The following is a 17,416-nucleotide window of genomic DNA, read 5'->3' as shown; positions in this document are numbered from 1 at the left end:
TAATTAAATCAATTAATTAGTTCTTACAAAAAACAGTACTTACCAGTATTGGATTTAATTTTCTTTTTCTTCAACAAAGGTATGACTGTTTTAGAGACTGGGAAATAATACAAAGTAGACTATACATATTGTTTTGTTCTGGTTTTCTAAAACAATACTAAACTAGAAAGCATAAAGGAGAGTCAAGCAAGAATCTGATCTAGAGATTTGTTCATTAATTTACTTTTTGAAGTATTAGAGAAGTTTTTTTGAGGATGCTAGAGGTTTCCCTCAACTGTGTGCCTAAATGAATGAAAATACTAAAAAAAAAAAAATCAACAAAGCGCTCATTTATTTGACTGAACAAGCAACCCATTGAATTTAAATTAGAATTGCACCGAAACTGCTAGTAATCGTCATTTTGGATTGTTCTTACTTTCCATCTAGCCCAGCAGCATTCTCAAGTGTCAGCAGCCCATACCAGAGGCCTTAGAAGAAACTGCGTGAACTTTGTCTGAGGCGACAACCTTGGAATACTCTATTCCTGCCCTCAACACACACACATATAAAGCTCCTTTCTCCTGTATTAAAGCGAGTAAGAAAACACATTCCATTTCGCCCTTCTCTGGGCATAAGCATTTCACCAAGTCTCTTTCACCTTAGTTCCAGATCTTAGTTAAGGATAATAACAAAAAACCAAAAACAAAACAAAACAAACAAAAAAAAAACCCCGCAAACAAACAAAAAACCAACCAACCAACCAAAAAAAACCCAAGAAACCACACCACTACCAAATTTCTTTGACTCTTCCTCAAAAAAGGTGTGTTGAATATTTGATAGCTCACCATATTTTAGAATAAGGTATTTTCTTGCCAGAGCCTCTTCTGCAAAATGTAGACATTCATACACTGTCAGTGAACTGGTATTCTGTTATTATCAGAGGTTAGTTGTAGTTGTTTGCACAGTCAGCTCCTTTCATTATACTCTTAAGTCAATCAAGGGTCTTTTAAAAATACCAGACTTGAAGTTAGAACAAATATACTTAAAATATATACCTGGCAGGTGCTATTGATCTTGCTGCAGCAATTCCGCATTCTTTTCTAAACAAAAGGTTAGGATGTTATTTCAGAAAAAATAGAAAGCTGGAGAAAAGCGCAGTTACTTCTATAGTGGGAAATATTGTATCCTTTTGTTCATAACTGCTTTCTGCCTTTTTGATTGAAAAGATTCCCATCTTGAACACTGATGAATAATACAGCTTTGTAAAAAAAATCTCCTCAATACAGGCTGTTTCAGACTGATATTTCAGCTTGATTTTCCACTTTTTAGTAAGGGAGTTGTTCAGATATATCAAAATGACACATTAATAGGGCCTTTACTCTGAAGGGAATGCTGATCTTTCGAAATTCAGAGTAAAAAAATTTCTGCGATTTATAAATAAAAGATAAAGTATCTGTTCTATTGAGAACTTCTCATTTTCAACAAAGGAACATAGTGCTGACCTGGAGCTTCTGTGGCTTTCTGTAACACCTAGAAAAATGCAATGAATTCTGTGAGACAATGAATCCAGGTCAGCAGGTTTCTATCTACATGCAGTTAGATAATCAAAAAAAGATTCATTTTGAAATCTCATCTGTGGTCATGAAGAAGATTCAAGTTTGTGTTTACCTACCAGCCACAAATCTAACAAACTGGTTGTTTTGAAAAGAAAATCATAGATCAAGATGGATGATTGTAGTATATTACATCTTGGTTTTAGAGCCTCTCCAGAACAGCTGGCTCTCTTTCTAGCAATAAACTCACAAGCGACTTGCTCCCCCCTTTTCAGTTCAAAGGCAATGCTCTCCAAAAACCTCTCCCAACTTTGACTGGGACACAGGCAGACTTCAAGGCCAGCTTCAAGTGCATTCTTCAAATTTCCCCGGTACCATTGTTCCACACTCCGATTTCATAGCTGCCCCCGCCTTGTCAAAACGGGGCATGTGTAGTGCTCCAATCATTGCAGTAAGGACAGTATCTTCACCCATCATTTTACCTGGCTGCAGATGCCCCAGTACCCTTGTCATGGCAAAATTTCAAGCAAAATACTTTGTGGCACACAGTCCCAGAATTCTCTAGGATATCACCCTTCTTCTGTTGTTTCTCAGCTTTCTTCCTGTATTCTCTCTCATTCCTTTTCAGATTTCTTTTTGCCCCCACAGCTACACTCATCACATATTGTCTAAAGCTATAAACAAAGACAAAAGGGTCAGGAAAACACATTGTCTTGTATAAAAACAATTTTTTATTTTCACATCAAAACAACTTCTATTTTACTTACTTCTTTGAAAAGGTATTGAGTTTAAAATGTCCTTTGTTTAGCCTCCTAGGTACAGTCCAAGTCTGATGGTTTTGCAATTACAGACATTTCCATGTTACACATGAAAGAGTTTTCTCTCTTAATTCCCTGCCTGAAAACAGTATGAGAATCTGATGTGGTGCAAGGAATAGAAAGTCCACTGTGAGCAATGGCAAGCAAGAACTAAAATAGATGCATGGATGCCTTAAGTTTGGCTTAGTAAGTGCACATTGAAGCTAAGATCATGGTTTACTATTATAAGTACTAAGGCCCACTGAAGCTCTCAGTAAAAATTAGGTTTACTTAGAATTCAGCTCGCATTACTCAGTTATTTCATTAGTCATCCAATTTTGATTGTAGGTAATGTACAAAAAGAGGTCTAACCTTTTTGGTGAAAAGCAGGATGAATTCAGAAAACAAAGTGCAAAATATATGAAAGGTGATACATAAACATGGATTAAATCCTCTCCAAATGCTCCTACCAAGCAAGCACAGATTAAAGTTATCATTGTTCATACTGATGATTGATCCAGCACTGCATTTCAGAAGACATTGTACAAATGATCATTGGTGACAAAATCTATCTCACAATGATTCCATCATTAGCAATTGACAAAATAAAAAATTACATCTGTTCGCAAAGTATTTCTTCAGCTCTTTAATTAAACCAATCCTGCGTGATACAGTGCAAACATCTTTATTGTGTCATTTGCCCTTTGTGTCAAATTCCTACCAAAATTCCCCAGCACATTTGGTGTTTTGACGTGAGTTACAGAAGCATGTCTCAATTACGTAACTTTTGCCTCAAGAACTGTGGAAAAAATTATGTATAACATGTTTTCTTGAAGGAACATTCTCTTTATAGTAAATTCCATCTTTGATATACTGATAGCCCATGGGGCCAGAGATTAATTTCTAACTTTAGGACATGCTAATTCCACAAGGATTAGTCAAACCAAAAGGTTTAACATTCACAAGTGAGCTCTCTCAAGCAAACTGTGCACCACCTCAGTTCAACATATTGATGTATCACCTACAAGTCAGGTGATACCACTTTGATCTTCAGAACTAGATTTAGAGCTTTGAAACCTGAAATCAAATACTTTCCAGGAAAAAAAGAAAAGTTAAAACAATCATTCTCATTAACAAACATGGTGGTTTTAATTGGAAACACCTTCAACAACTACCAACTATACTGTCTATCAGGAAAATAGAAGGCAGATATTGTAACGCTTCAGGTCCTGTTAAAAACTTGGTTTGCCATTAACTTGTCAGATGAACCTTGGTTTTGACACAAAAAGAATCTGTTTTCCCTAAAAAATCCTAAATTAAAAAAAAAAAAAAACAACCCTGCCAAAGTAAAATATTCCTCTTAAAAAGCTAAAACCATTTTCATTGCAATCCAAATAATTCATGGAAAAAGAAGAAAGACTGATTTGTAACCGCACATAATTGTAACACAGAAAGGAATACCAAGGCTAATTCTAAGCGGGCAAGCTAATTTTGCACTTTTGAACACCTCACATGCTTCTTTATTACAGCTCCCATAGTCTCAAATACTCATTCTACTAATCCTGGTCACTGAACACCATGGTGTAGGTACTACAGAGATTTTTCAGTGTGCTCCTTTCCCACCATGATTTTATGTTGGTGGCTTTTGGGCAAAATGTTTTCCTCTCACGAAGCCAGGCCTTACAAGATAGGCTCATCAGCATTCCAGCAGGCAAAATTTCATCCTACATTAGTGACACTGAGAAATGCCACTGTTTTGAAGCTGACAAACTAAGCTTTGGTTTGTAGCTTTGAGTAATATTTCTCCCTCTGGAATGTGTAGATTTCCAATTTCCTAGCAAAAAAACCCCAGTTCCTCTAGGCATAGAAAGGTCCAAGAAAAGAACACAGCTGTAATTTTAAGGAAAAACTGTGGCTCACAATTCATACATACTTCGAAACAAAATATCTGAACCTAGAACAACGAAAGTTCTCTTATTTACTTCAGGCATCAAAAAAATTAGCCCCAGAATAGACTATTCATTATTAAGATTAATAGGCCATTCTGAATTCATTGTTACTATTAATTCCTGATTTTTAAACATCCGGAAGCATACTCACAATTAACTTTCACTATGCTCATTAAACTTCACATCCAACATGACCTGAGGAAAAAACTCCTCTTGCTGTATCTCGAAATGTATTATATTAATGCAGTGTAGTACATAATGTTGTGCAATATCTGTGTAATATATAGATTTAAGACTGTGCGTGGTATTACACAGTACCACAGAATTTTCTGTACAGAGATTTCTGAAATTGAGGTATATGGACAGACACATCCAAGTAAATTCTAAGGCTGAGATTTTGCAATAAGATCATTTGATGTAAATTAATATTATTATCTAGTGTCACTCTGAGTACCTCATAGTATCTTACCTGAGCTTCAGGACACTAAAGCAGCTTCTTTGCCCTTTGCAATATCGTCTGCAAAATGACAATACAATGTGTTTTGTACCTCTCAAGAGTCCATAAACTGTGACTTCAGTCTCAACCAGCATGAGAATACTTTCAACACAAGATACTGTACAAACAGCTGTATAACACCTCAAAGCACAAGCTAACATCAGAAGAAAACTTGTATATTCACATAAAGTTTTGACCCCAATAGAAGTAGCTAAAACTGTTTTTCTAAAATTTTGAAGTACATAGCTTTCAAGAAAATTGAGATTCATGTTTGATACATGCAACTAGCACACCATGTGATGAAATGAGGGAAGAGAAAACAGAATGTTTTAATAAAAACATAGAATATCTTTACCCAGGGAACCATTTCATGCTGTATTTTTCTTTGGAAGAACATCATTTCTTCACATCCAAAATCACAAACATGAAAACAAAGAAAATAAACAGGCAATATTTTTCGTCTATTCTCCCTCCTACCCACCACCATCCAGTAAAACTCTACATCAAATAATGTATTCTGACCATCATCTAGCATCAACCTGCTTCCACATGCAGTATCATCATTTTGAAGTAATTTTACCTATTATTTATTTCATCTCCACCCTCACCCTTCAACACAGATACTCAGACCTGGAGCCCTCACTTTTGAAGGTCATTTGAGAATCCATGCTTGACCTAGAGCAAAGGAGAAGTCTTTCTGACTCATCTGTGTACCTTCGTGCCCAGAGCTGGTCTCCTGCACTCAGCGTTCGAGGCTTCAGCGACACTGTTTCAAATTGCACATAGGTCTCTTTTGCAAGTTCAGCTTCCTTTGCAGATTTTGGTCTTAAATGAAGTTTTAAAACTTTGTAGAGTAAGAAAAATATCAGAGGTAAAATAACCACGCATGCTGCACTGCTGGCCACTATCAGAATAGAAAACTGAGAGCTGCTTTCATCAGTTAACCCATCAGTGGAGAAAACAACACACTGCTCTTTTGTAGGTGGCACCCCTTTGGGTGAGACACATGCCATATACTGAGTACTAGGTTGCAAACCATCAATTGTGACTTTGTTTTTGTTAGAATCAGTGCTGAGAGGCAACATATCTTTCTCACCATACTTGGAGTATAATACAGTCACAGCAGAATTGCCTGTGGCACTGAGAGTGTTCCAAGTTAAGGTCACCCTTTCATCAGTTTCACTGATTACTCTTAGGTCCTTCACAGTAACATTTTGCTCAGCCACACCTGCTGTATTCAATGAAGTATCCTCACCTTTCTTGCTTAAATCTCCAGTCTGCTTTTTGTTCCCATTTGTCACTGCCTTTGAAATTTTCCTTCCATCTAACATGAGCCTGGATTGCTTTTTGTCAGTAAATGTCATGCTGGTTGATCTTTCAGTGCTAACCAGAGCCGTGGTGGTTGGTGTGGTGGGAAGAGGTGTGGTTGTCCTCTCGGGTTCCTGCTTGGATTCCTCCTGAGTTGTATTCTGTCTCTCAGCCTCTGGCTTCCTTCCATACTTCTGTGGTGACAGAGTTGTAGTAACTACACCAACCACTGTGACAGTCACAGCAGCTTCTGACATTCCTGCCAAGTTCTTGGCTTTACATCTGTATTCTCCTGCATCCTTGTATGAAATTCCTGTCAAGCTTATTATGGACCATCTGACACCCTCTCCAGGAGTTTCTTGAATTACTATGGGAAAATGCAGAAAGTAAAACATTATGAATGGGAAGTAAAGAGGAAGTAAACATTATTAGACTACTTCTTCCCTTTCTGCCAGAAGGAATCACATGTATGAAAATTATAAAAATTAAAAACAAGCCGTCAAAAAAACCCCAACAACAACAAAAAAACCCCAAAACTAAACCACATTTCCAAAACAAACTGTGGAATTCCCAGCCATACTCTATTATTAATAAAAGTGCTCAGCTTCGGTCAAAATGGAAACAAATGTCTGGTAATTAGAATATAGTTTGCAGTTTCACTAAGAAAAACAAAACCACATAAAGTGAAATCAAATGTCTTAAAGTTGCTATTGACTCTCAAATACAAGACCCACTGACTTCACGTGACACTGATCGTGCAACCCATTTAAAACACTATTGGAAATTACCTTTGTCCTAAGATATTTCAGTACTCTTACCTTCATCAGACCCATGATAACTGCTAACTCCTTGGCATTAGCAAGTAGCATTTATTACATTTAAGTTACTACGTAAGTATCTGTCATAGCAGCTAGAATGATATCAGACAATGACAGCCTTGCAACATTTGCAAATAACACAGAAAACATGAATTTGGAAAATCTTGTGTTTACAATGCTGAGTTTTAACTGGTTCATTTATGGCCTCACTGGCTTTTTCAACATTAACATTTTCGAACAGACGTTCCAGCAACAAATTCTCCTTTCTGCTTTCCAGCTTCTGAGTTAGGGTTCAGCTAACCCAACCTCCATTTTCCTTTATCCTTCTTCCACTTCAACCATTTCTGCCTTCCACACACATTGCTCTTGTAACAGACCACATCCAGAATCAAAACACTCTGCTGGACCTGTTAAGACTGAGAACTAGACAAAGAATTTCATAACAACCATTGCACAGATATGACTACCAGCTTGGTGCAATACATGGTCCACTGTTACTCACTACAATGATCTCAAAGTACAAGCAACCCAACAGTTTTTGGTTCTCCCATTTCCTATAAAAGAGCAGTTGTACCTGTATAGTTCACTGGAATATTGTCTGACCTAGTCCAAGTGAGCTGTGGTGTTGGGTACCCCGTGGCGTCACAGCGTAGCAGGACATTGCTGCCCAGTGGTGAGGTGATTTTTGTTGCTGAGGTCATCACAGATGGTTTAAGACACTGCTCTAACTCAGCTCTCTGGAACAAGATTCCTGCCAGGTTCTCAGGACCACTACATGAAACCAATGGATCAAGAAGTACAACAGAGGTGTCCACAATTTTGGAAAATTCAATTAGCTTTGAAATGCGACAGTCGCAAAACCATGGGTTGTCCTGAAAACCTGAGGCAGGGAGAGAAGAGAGGAAAGGAAAAAAAACATTGTCAGTCAATATATGGATATTGTGATTACAGTATGACACATGACTACCACCAAATACACTCAAGGACAGTCCTGGACCTATTCTGAGTTAATCTTTTCTCTTTCAACTTGTGTTTTTTGTTCAGATGATTGGTGGGGGAGTATTTTCAGAGGTTAGGGAGAACAGTATCGAAGTTTATTAAGCTAAATATCATCTTCACAGAAGTTTACAGGAGCATAGTGATGTGCTGGCACTACCTGTGCTTAACTTTGCTATTTATCTAGGAAAGAAACACTTTGAAAAGATGTCTTAAGACTGATGATATATTTTCGCCTGCCTGTGCCTACTGGAAAGACAGCTTCTCAGGGATATTACTTCAGGTCACTCTCCTCTGCTATAAGTCCTTCTTTGGGCTCTTACAGCTTAACCTTCCCTGACCCTCTTTTTCAATGCTTGAGGAGAACACGATGTTTTAGGGTTTAGAGCTTACACCAACATCTCTACCCCTTGAAAAGAAGGGATAAAGACTAAGGAGAAAAAGGTTTATGCCAACAAAATTCTTATCTGGCTCTGAACTACACCAATATTGTTACAAGCCTGGCTTCAATTTAGTACAGCCTCTGAAATATATTCAAGAAGAATAACAGAAGAGTAGAAAATAGGAAGGATCACAAAACACCATGATGACTGCAATATTTTTATGATGGCATATAGGAACGCTCTCTCTCTTCTGTCAGGGACAAAAACATTTGCTTCTTGGTTCCAGTCTATGAATTAGAAGCTTTTCCCTCCTCGTGAACTTATTATATTGAAAGACAATAGCCATTTCTGAGGATTATCAGTCTAAATCCTCAGCTGCTATTGATTACTCCACTATGTTGACTTTCACAGAGCAACAATGGCTTCACCAGGTAAAATACAACCCAGCATATCACTCAGGAGTTCAAGTATTTTCTTACTGGACTTACACTTTTGGGTATGCCTTTCTTATTTTTTCCGAGTACTAATAATAAACAAAACTTATGGCCTGAAATAAAGATGGTATGCAAGGACCCCTCACTACTCAATTTACTGATCAGTACAATAGACAAGTCATATAAGTCAAACCAGTATTAAAAGAAAGAAAGAGCCTTAAACACCCGCTAATATTGTTCAGTGTGTATTGTTAAGAATTATCGAAACAGCTCTTGGAAAAATCATGGGGTTTGTTCTGGAAAAAAACTGCCGGTGAAACAATACATGAATATTTTACTACTTCTTCCTTTTATCACCAGACCAAGATTAGGTTATTTTGAGCATAATGGTAGTGATTGGTTAAAACTGTGGTAAACCCCAATTAATCCCTGCTCTTTAAAACAAGACTTGACCTGAAGAGATTCCATGACTTTGACATCACAATCCAATTTCACCCCTTGCAGACAGAAGAGATTTTACATCTATTCACTGCTTATTATTTGCTGGAACAGAGAAGAAGTCACAGGAAAGTGCATCAGCAACTGCTTTTCCTCAAAAAAATCTCCAAAATATAAAAATTTGTCTGCAAACTTCACACATATATTCATAAGGAGAAAAGATACTATCCAAATGTTTTCCATATCTAGACACATCAACTGTTTGTGCTTATGAAAATTCTGCTCAATCAAGCACATGTATGCAACTATTTGTGCTCATCTTTTCAATTAGGGAAGCTTTGTAGTTATAGACAATACTCCTGTCATTTTCTTTTTCTTCTCGCTTGTAAGGGGTCGATTTTTCTCACTATGTTAAGAAATTTACAGCAGGAAAGGAAGGGGTTTATTATTGTTTCTAACCTACTCAAAGCACTCAAAAGCCTTTGAAATAGACCAAAAAAATGGTTACATTAGAAAAGACCTTTAAGACCATCAAGTCCAACTGTTAACCCAGCCCTGCCAAGTCCAGCATTGAGCCATGTCCCTGAGTGCCACATCTACACATCTTTTAAATACCTCCAGGAACGGTGATTTCACCACTTCCCTGACCCCACTTTCAGTGAAGGAACTTTGCCTAATATGTATACCTCCATAGCTCTCATATCCTCCCAGTGTCCTGGAGAAAAGCCAAAGTCAGTAAAATAGGTATCAGAAATTGACAAAATAAAAGGAATGATGAAGCAACGATGAACAGTCCCTAGACTGGATGGTTGTTAGTCCAGCCTGGGACACAGGTTTGACCATCTGTGTGTAGGGCGAAGGAAAAGTTATGTCAGTCAGTCACCTCATCTTCCCCATCCATTATGATTCCTGTGCAACTGCCTAAAGAAGCAGGACTTACACAAATACACAAAATATATACAGCTACAGGAGTTCCTTCCTTGCCTCCATGGCACAACCCTTCTGTTTATCTGTGTCTTGCCAATATCTGACAGAATTCACATTATTTCTAGCCATTGTAAATTGTCAAGTCGTGTGAATTCCCAAAGTGAAAAGATGAAAGCACTATTGAGTTGGAAGCAAGACAAAACACTGAATTTCATTGTACTTCAGTTAGTGTTGAAGAGAACAGAAATGTGAATGTAAACCTAGTTTCCAAACTACAAGGGGCATTTTGAACTTTAACAGCTTGTGTTGACAGGATGTTAGAAGTGAAAACAAACACGTTAAAAAATAAGGAAAAGGTTAAAAAGGGGGGAAAAATAGGAAAATGGAAAAGATTAGGGAGCTTTAATAAAAAAATAATTTCTTAAGAAGCAAAAATGAAAATAATGATAAATCTCTGATGGCACATGTGTCTGAGGAAAGAGAAAGTCTTTATAAACCCTGGATTATTTGTAGAAATATCAAGGCAGCTTGTTGATCTGAGAAAGAAATACTAGCCCAAGAAAACAAACATTGATAAATATTTATACATTGTGATATACCAATGCAGTGTTATTTTAATATTAATTACTCTTTTTCTAGAATATTTCTAACCCTTTATTCTAGATTTAACATATTTTATATTTACTCTCACACATTTGTATGTGTGCTTGCATGTACAACGGCAAACTTACGTGTATGTGTGTCTGTGCATGCACATTTTCGTAGTCTTTTGTAGCAGGGTTTCCCTGTGCTGTGTCAATATGGACTTTAGCTACGAGCAAAATTTCCTTTGTAAATCAGTAACCAGACTCGGACGATAACTTGTGTAGCACACTGCTTTTTCAGTTGCTGCAAAATAGCAAGATGTAAAATATTCAAGTTTCGGGCTGATAGAAATATTCACCACAGCTTGGGCCAGCCTACCCCAGGCTCTTTCCAACTGAACCTACACATTTTGATCCATGGTTCTAAACAGCAAATTCCATATCCAACACTGTGTCACATGGCAATGGTTAGGGAGTAGTTTCAGGAAAAGCAGTATCTACCCAATGGCTCAGCATAACAGCTGGGAGCCTGACGGACCTGCAGCATTCCAAATTTCTGCCACCTCTGCACATAACAGAGGCAAGATCTCACATAACTGCCACTCTGTCAAATGCTGGACTCTTCTGTTCCTCTCAGTGACTCACCAGAGCCCACCATACGGAAAACGCTACTGCCATCGCTCCTGCCAGAAATGTAAATCTCTGTACAGCAGCCAGGGCTGAAACATAGCTGTGATTTGGATCAAAGTATTAGGCTATGGCTCCAGAGGTAACCAAGAGGGCCAGATGAATTTACACACTGGTCCCCCAATCATTTGCCCTGTTTAATTTTCAGCTCACTCCACAGCTTTGTTTTGAGCTGTTCCAAAGAGCACTTTCCAAGGCAAAGCCAGACATGGGTCCAGGGACAGTTTACACTCCAGGGATTGCTCCCTGATAGGCTTATGGATGAGAGCACACCAAGGGTGGCTCCCCTCTGTCCTGCCCCCAATGCAAGTGCAGCAGGCTTTGTACCTCCAAACGATTCTGCATGTCTGTCAGCCCTTCAGGCATACAACATACCCCTGCTGTTTCATGTTACAAAAGCCCAGTTGAACAGTTTCCAGTGCAATTCTCACATAACTTCAGGCAGGTTAGACTGAAGGAAAAACATCCCCACCCCCAGAATTACATTTTAGAGTCACTCTAGAATCCTGTAGAGCTCACAGAGAACCAAGGGCTAAATCTTACGAAGTGTGGAACAGACAGTCAGCTTTAAAGAGAGCTGGCCCTAAACTGTGTGGATGAGAGCCAGAGTGAGCCACTTGGCCATATTCCCTAACCTTCTTTCATTTAGCACCATGCACACACAGAGGAACATCATACAGTGGGAGGTAGTTAAAAAACCCAAACCTCTTAGTACAGAGATGATGAACTGGAATACGGGGATGCTAACACACCAGTCCTCTGGCAAAAGTAGTCTTTGGCTCCTCCAAGAGTCCTTGAAGCAAACATGGGGAACTTGAAATTTCTCATATGTGCAACCATCTTGGTGTTCAGTCAAGACACTGAAGATAAAATTGCCTCTTGGTGTTAAAAAATACATTTGCACAAACATTAGAGATTAGGGTCTTGTTAGTTTTGATCTTGTTAATTACACACAAGTGACAATCCTGTTTTGACAGAACCAGGACAAAAGACAGCTCAAGCCATAATTGATTACACTAATTAGAATCTGACTGCTGTTTTCCTGACTAGACAAAACCAGCATTTATTTACTCTGGGTCCCAGCTTCCAGCAGAGTTCTGGCTGCTGTGACCATTCCATGTAGGTACATAGGTCAGGCTGAATGCTCCCACAGAGAGCGGCTGGAGCACATAGGACACTCTTGAGCATCAAACCATGCAATTGTGGTCATCACATTTTAAGAGAAACATTTTTTTAAACCTAAAGGAGTCCAAATGGAACCAGTAACTATGGTAGAAAATGAAAAAAAAAAAAAAAATACCACACACAGCAAAAAAAAAAAGCCGAACCAAACCAAAAACAAACAAACAAAAAACCCCAACAAAACCAAAACGAAGCAAAAAAATCCCATCAAAACAAAAACCAAACAACAACAACAAAATTTAAAAGCCCACAAAACAAACAAACAAACAAAAAACCAAAACAACAACAACAACAAAATCAACCAAAAAACCCCCAAAAACCTTCATATTATATTAGAAGCTGGTGAAAGAAATGGTGTGGTTAGTTAGGATGGCAAACAGGGAAGGAAAACCTATGAAAGACTACTACAAGAGATGGTGATTAGTTTTTCTGTATGCCCATGCCCTATAGGACAAGAGGTAATCAGCTTAGTTTGCAGTAAGGGAGATTGAGGTTAGATATTAAGAGAAACTTTCTCACTATCCTGATAGATAAGCACTGGAGGAGGTTACTACGGAAGGCTCTGGGGTGGTCTGGCCACAGGCTTTAAGAACAGCACTGGCTTTACCAGAATGGCTCAGTTTCTCTGGATCTGTATCCCAGCAGGCTAGGTCCTTCCTGACCACATACCTCTGTGATCCCTATCTGTAGCTCAGAGCAGGAGGAGAGTATCTATGGGATGCGCTTCTTCTTCCTCAGGCTCCAGCAAGCCCAATAGAGACAGGAGGGGTGTCAGAAAAGAAGCACTAATACTCAGTGGAGTCTAAATAAACTTGTCAAAATAACCCATGACACAAAGAGCATTGCACTTTCTAATCTCCAGAGAAAGGGGACGTTTTCTTATTCACTACAGAGTTCCTCATGTAGCAAGCACTGTCTGTCTGCTTTGGGATACACTCCTCAGAAAACTATGATGTCAATGAAAAAAAAATCCACCTAATTCCTTCACAGCTTATCTAAGGTAGATTTACTCAATGTAACACAAGGAAAGTACTACCTGGCATTATGTATTCTCAGGTGCAAATCTATAATAGCTGCACAGAGCCTCCCTTAGCACCTAACATTAAAAAAAAAAAAAAAAAAGAGAAGCAAGGTTCTGTTTAAACCCAGTGTGTGTTACCCTCTGGAGATCTGTGTTAAAACCCGATTGTATTTCATAACAGAAAATGGTCCAAAGGTCACATCCCAAGCCCCCAAAGAACTCAATGCTGGCACCAGAGGGTTTGCCAGGACTACAGGAGGCTGGAAGAGTGCCTGCACCAAGGAAGCCTGCAGATGGTTCCAGAGTTAAGGGGAGAGAAGAGTGTGTGAGGTTTCAGGATTTTTTTGGTGTTTGTTTTTTTGACTTGGGTTTGGGGTTTTTTCTTAGCTTCTTTTTCTTTTTTTTTTTTAGTTCCTTTTGTTGTGTCTTTCAAGTGGTGAGGACTATATAAGACAAGAAAACCAATTAACCTCATGGACTCCCACAGGAGATCATGATGATTAGATCTAGCACAGTCAGCTCCCACTTTACAGCCTCCTGTAGTCTTCAGTGCGGGGACAGGGAAAGGAGTACTGAGATGGAATTACTTTTACAGCTTTTGCTCTTTTTTTTTTTCAATCCTGAATAAAAGAAAACCCTTTAATGATGCAAGCCTACAGTTATCAGGCTTATGAAGCCATGAAGCCTACTTTCATCTATTAAGTTACTCATAAAAAATATGATCTGAATGAGAGTTTCAAGCTGCAGCTTCTGCTGTGAAACAAAGCAGCTGAACAAATGAACAGTGGATTGTGGGGGTTTAGACCAAGAAATTGGAAATACAAGGCAGTACAATGCAGGACAGATCTTTACCAGTCCTTAAAGAATTGCTGCAGTAGAGACAGCCAGCTGGTTTTCCTCCCTTCCACCTGCTGCACTACAAAAACATCAAAACATGCATTTACGTGTAAACACTAGAAAAGACAGAAAAGAACACTACTGATAGAACTGTTCCAGCCTGAGACTGAAGAAGAGAAAGGAGTTACCCTGGCAAGACTAGGAAGTGGAGATAAGGTTAAGATAAAGCACAATGCCACAACCAGAACTGATGCAATTGCATACTAGAGAAAGGGATCAAATGATGAAAAAAATCAGAGTCTGATCAAATTATTCTTAAATATTTACCTCAAACACTATAAAAAGTACTGTGGATATGTAGGGATCACATTCCTGTTCTCTCATATTCAATATGTAAATTGGGCAAAAACCTTCAGGATAGTTAGTCAGCTTTAGAGTAATGCAAGGTCAACAGAGGTCCCAGGAAGAGCAGAGTTGCCCTATTTTGAGCCACCAACACCACCTGCAGCATTATGCCACAGGACAGGCTTTATATGAGGATCAGCTCTAGCTACTTGCTTGGCCTGTGAGCCTCTGGAAAAAGCTATTGCAAATGGACATGCTTACAGTTGCAAACACATACAGAGATGAGGGAAATGTCACCAGAAACACAATTTAAGTTATGCATTTATATAGCTACTGAATACTCCAAATGGCCTGCATTCCTGCAGACTGGATTCTCATAGCTTTTACTTCAGTTTTATAACTTTGAGGTAACAACACACATGGAGGTCACTATCTTAATTCATGGTTTTCTGTTACCAACAGAAAATAAACAAATAATAACAGAGCAAACCAGAAGTCTGACCTCGGTAAAAACCCCTTCTCCTGCATCCAAGGCTGGTGCCCTAACAACTCTCACTTTCAATTTAATGTTTAGGTATATTTCAATAAGGAATGAGACGGGCTGTTTAACATACCCAAAATTATTCTCTGCGTCACCAGAATGTCTGTGTTCTTGGACATGACAGCTCCTGAGAAGGGGGGCCAAATGTCCATGAGGTCTGATGGCAAGGTGGTCAGCTTGTTGCTGGATAGGTCCAGGTAGGTGAGGTTTCTCAGGTAGCGGCCAGCATCAGCGGGAATGCTGGTCACTTTGTTGTTGTGCAGATCAAGAGTCCGTAAGTTGGGCATCTCTGACAGGGATTCCCAAGGGAAAGTTGAAAGCAGATTACCATCCAGCCTCAGCTCATGCAGTTGTTTCAAGTTATAGAAGCTGCTGATATCAATGTTGGCCACACAGTTGTAAGTGACCCACAGGTATTTGAGATCTACCAGGTAGTAAAAGGCTTCAGTTGGAATCCTTCGTATGACAGTTTTCTCTATACGAAGTTTTACAGTATCCACAGGAATATTCACAGGGATCTCATACATGTCAGGGTCATTACAGAGTACAGACCTAGCACAAGGAGGGAAAAAAAAAAAAAAAAAAGGAGAGACATATTTGCATTTATTTATCAGAAATGTTTACTACCAGAACAAAGAACACTGAAATCAAGAACAGTCCTCTGCATTTAAAAGTTGAACAAACTCCACAAACATGGAGTCTCTAAAGACAAAAAGAATACAAAGCAGAACTGATCCTTTCACATTAAACCTAGATTTCCTTGATTCTAAAGTATGTAAGCACCACCATCTATCCACCCCTCACTCTATTGGCAAATGAAAGACAGAAGCCATTGTACAAGGAATAATACATGCAGGTATCTCAAGTGTGAACTGCATGCCCCCTTATTAAAATTATTAAAATTCAAAACGAAGATTACTAATCTCTAATTTTTCTGTATGATGAAGATTCAAAGTATTTTCTATACTTACCTTTCAGAATAGACTGAAAATTGAAAATATACCAATGAAAACTCAGTAAAGAAGAGCTTTCTAGCCCTCTTTCTGATGCCTATGTACAAATTACTTGCTTTATAGAGATGACAAGATCTTTCTTCTCACGATGATTTCAGTGAAATGGGATTTCTCAGCATTTTCACTTATTTGATTTCAGGAATCAATTTTTTTGGCATATATTGTTTGCACATACTAGCTTGAAGATTCCCCTACCCTCTATAAGTCTATCCTTAATTTTCTCCTCCTTTTCTCTAGATTATTCCTTTATTTTACTTTTTCCTCGTGCAGCTTTATACCAGATAGGCTGTGACAATAAATAGCAATGACAAAGAGTATCTCCTAAAATTGACATGACAATACCAGGTCACCACATTTCAAATTAACCTCCTTACTATCAAAAATTACATGATTTACTGCAGATTAAAAAATAATAAAAAAAAGAAACTACTGTATTTATTTAAACCAGAATCACCTTACAGTAGTTAACTGGTTTGTAGAAATAGAAATGACATTGCAATAGCAGGAATGTCATGGAGCAGAAATAAATTGCCTCCTGAAAAAAATGAAGATATAGAGTAGCTATTTGCTAAGTACAAAGCCATAATCACCATCTGCTCCTGCTCAGGAATGCTGCTAGCCATAGAACACTAATGCAAAATACGCCTTCGTTTCAACTATGCTAGAACTAATTTGCAATCTCTGAGAATGTTATCTCCAATTTCTTCTACCCTTTTCCTTATAAATTGCCCTATATAACAAATAATAAAATAGATACCTTGTTCCAGTGCCATCGCTTCTGCCATGGTAAACGCAAGTGCATTGTGAGGGACAAAAGCCATGAACTTCTTCAAAAAAACTCACTAGGAGGTAGAAGTAAATAAACAGATACATGGCTTCCTCCCAGAAGAACTGACATGAAGAAATGTGAAAGCTTTATTCCTAGGCACTCATGTGCAGTGTGCTACGAATGTGAATGCAGCCATCCTTTTAGCAACAGCAGATTACAGCAGATTAGCCGAGATCTGTAGTTGCTTAACCTTCAGATGTATCCTGAGTGGCATCAGTTAAACCAGCTCATTCTTTACTCTGTCAGAACACACTCTGCTTCAAATCACATCCAACCGTGTTCCAAGGCTGTTTTAATAT

The 17,416-nt window shown here is 38.4% G+C and overlaps 1 protein-coding gene across 1 annotated transcript; it reads right to left on the bottom strand.

Moving 5' to 3' along the window:
- Positions 1 to 2,243: 2,243 nt before the first annotated feature.
- LRIT3 (leucine rich repeat, Ig-like and transmembrane domains 3) lies at positions 2,244 to 17,171 on the bottom strand. Its single transcript, XM_032110287.1, has 4 exons — positions 17,046 to 17,171; positions 15,349 to 15,827; positions 7,475 to 7,780; positions 2,244 to 6,449 (listed from the first exon to the last, which is right to left on the bottom strand). Exons 1-4 carry the CDS (start codon positions 17,159 to 17,161, stop codon positions 5,386 to 5,388), a joined length of 1,965 nt encoding a protein of 654 aa, XP_031966178.1. The 5' UTR covers positions 17,162 to 17,171; the 3' UTR covers positions 2,244 to 5,385.
- Positions 17,172 to 17,416: the final 245 nt, after the last annotated feature.

This window comes from Corvus moneduloides, chromosome 5 (assembly GCF_009650955.1).
Source record: "Corvus moneduloides isolate bCorMon1 chromosome 5, bCorMon1.pri, whole genome shotgun sequence".
Classification (NCBI taxonomy): Eukaryota; Metazoa; Chordata; class Aves; order Passeriformes; family Corvidae; genus Corvus; species Corvus moneduloides.
Note: the sequence above shows the minus strand (reverse complement) of the source record. Positions and strands in the feature narration are given on the sequence as shown.

What these genes read in the sequence shown, in the direction of transcription:
- LRIT3 (XM_032110287.1), bottom strand. Translation starts at nt 17,161, where the DNA reads ATGTATCTGTTTATTTACTTCTACCTCCTAGTGAGTTTTTTTGAAGAA. An exon ending in AGCGATGGCACTGGAACAAG is followed by an intron (nt 15,828 to 17,045) that starts GTATCTATTTTA and finishes TCCTTGTGCTAG; the next exon opens with GTCTGTACTCTGTAATGACC. An exon ending in TATTCCAGTGAACTATACAG is followed by an intron (nt 6,450 to 7,474) that starts GTACAACTGCTC and finishes ATTTTCCCATAG; the next exon opens with TAATTCAAGAAACTCCTGGA.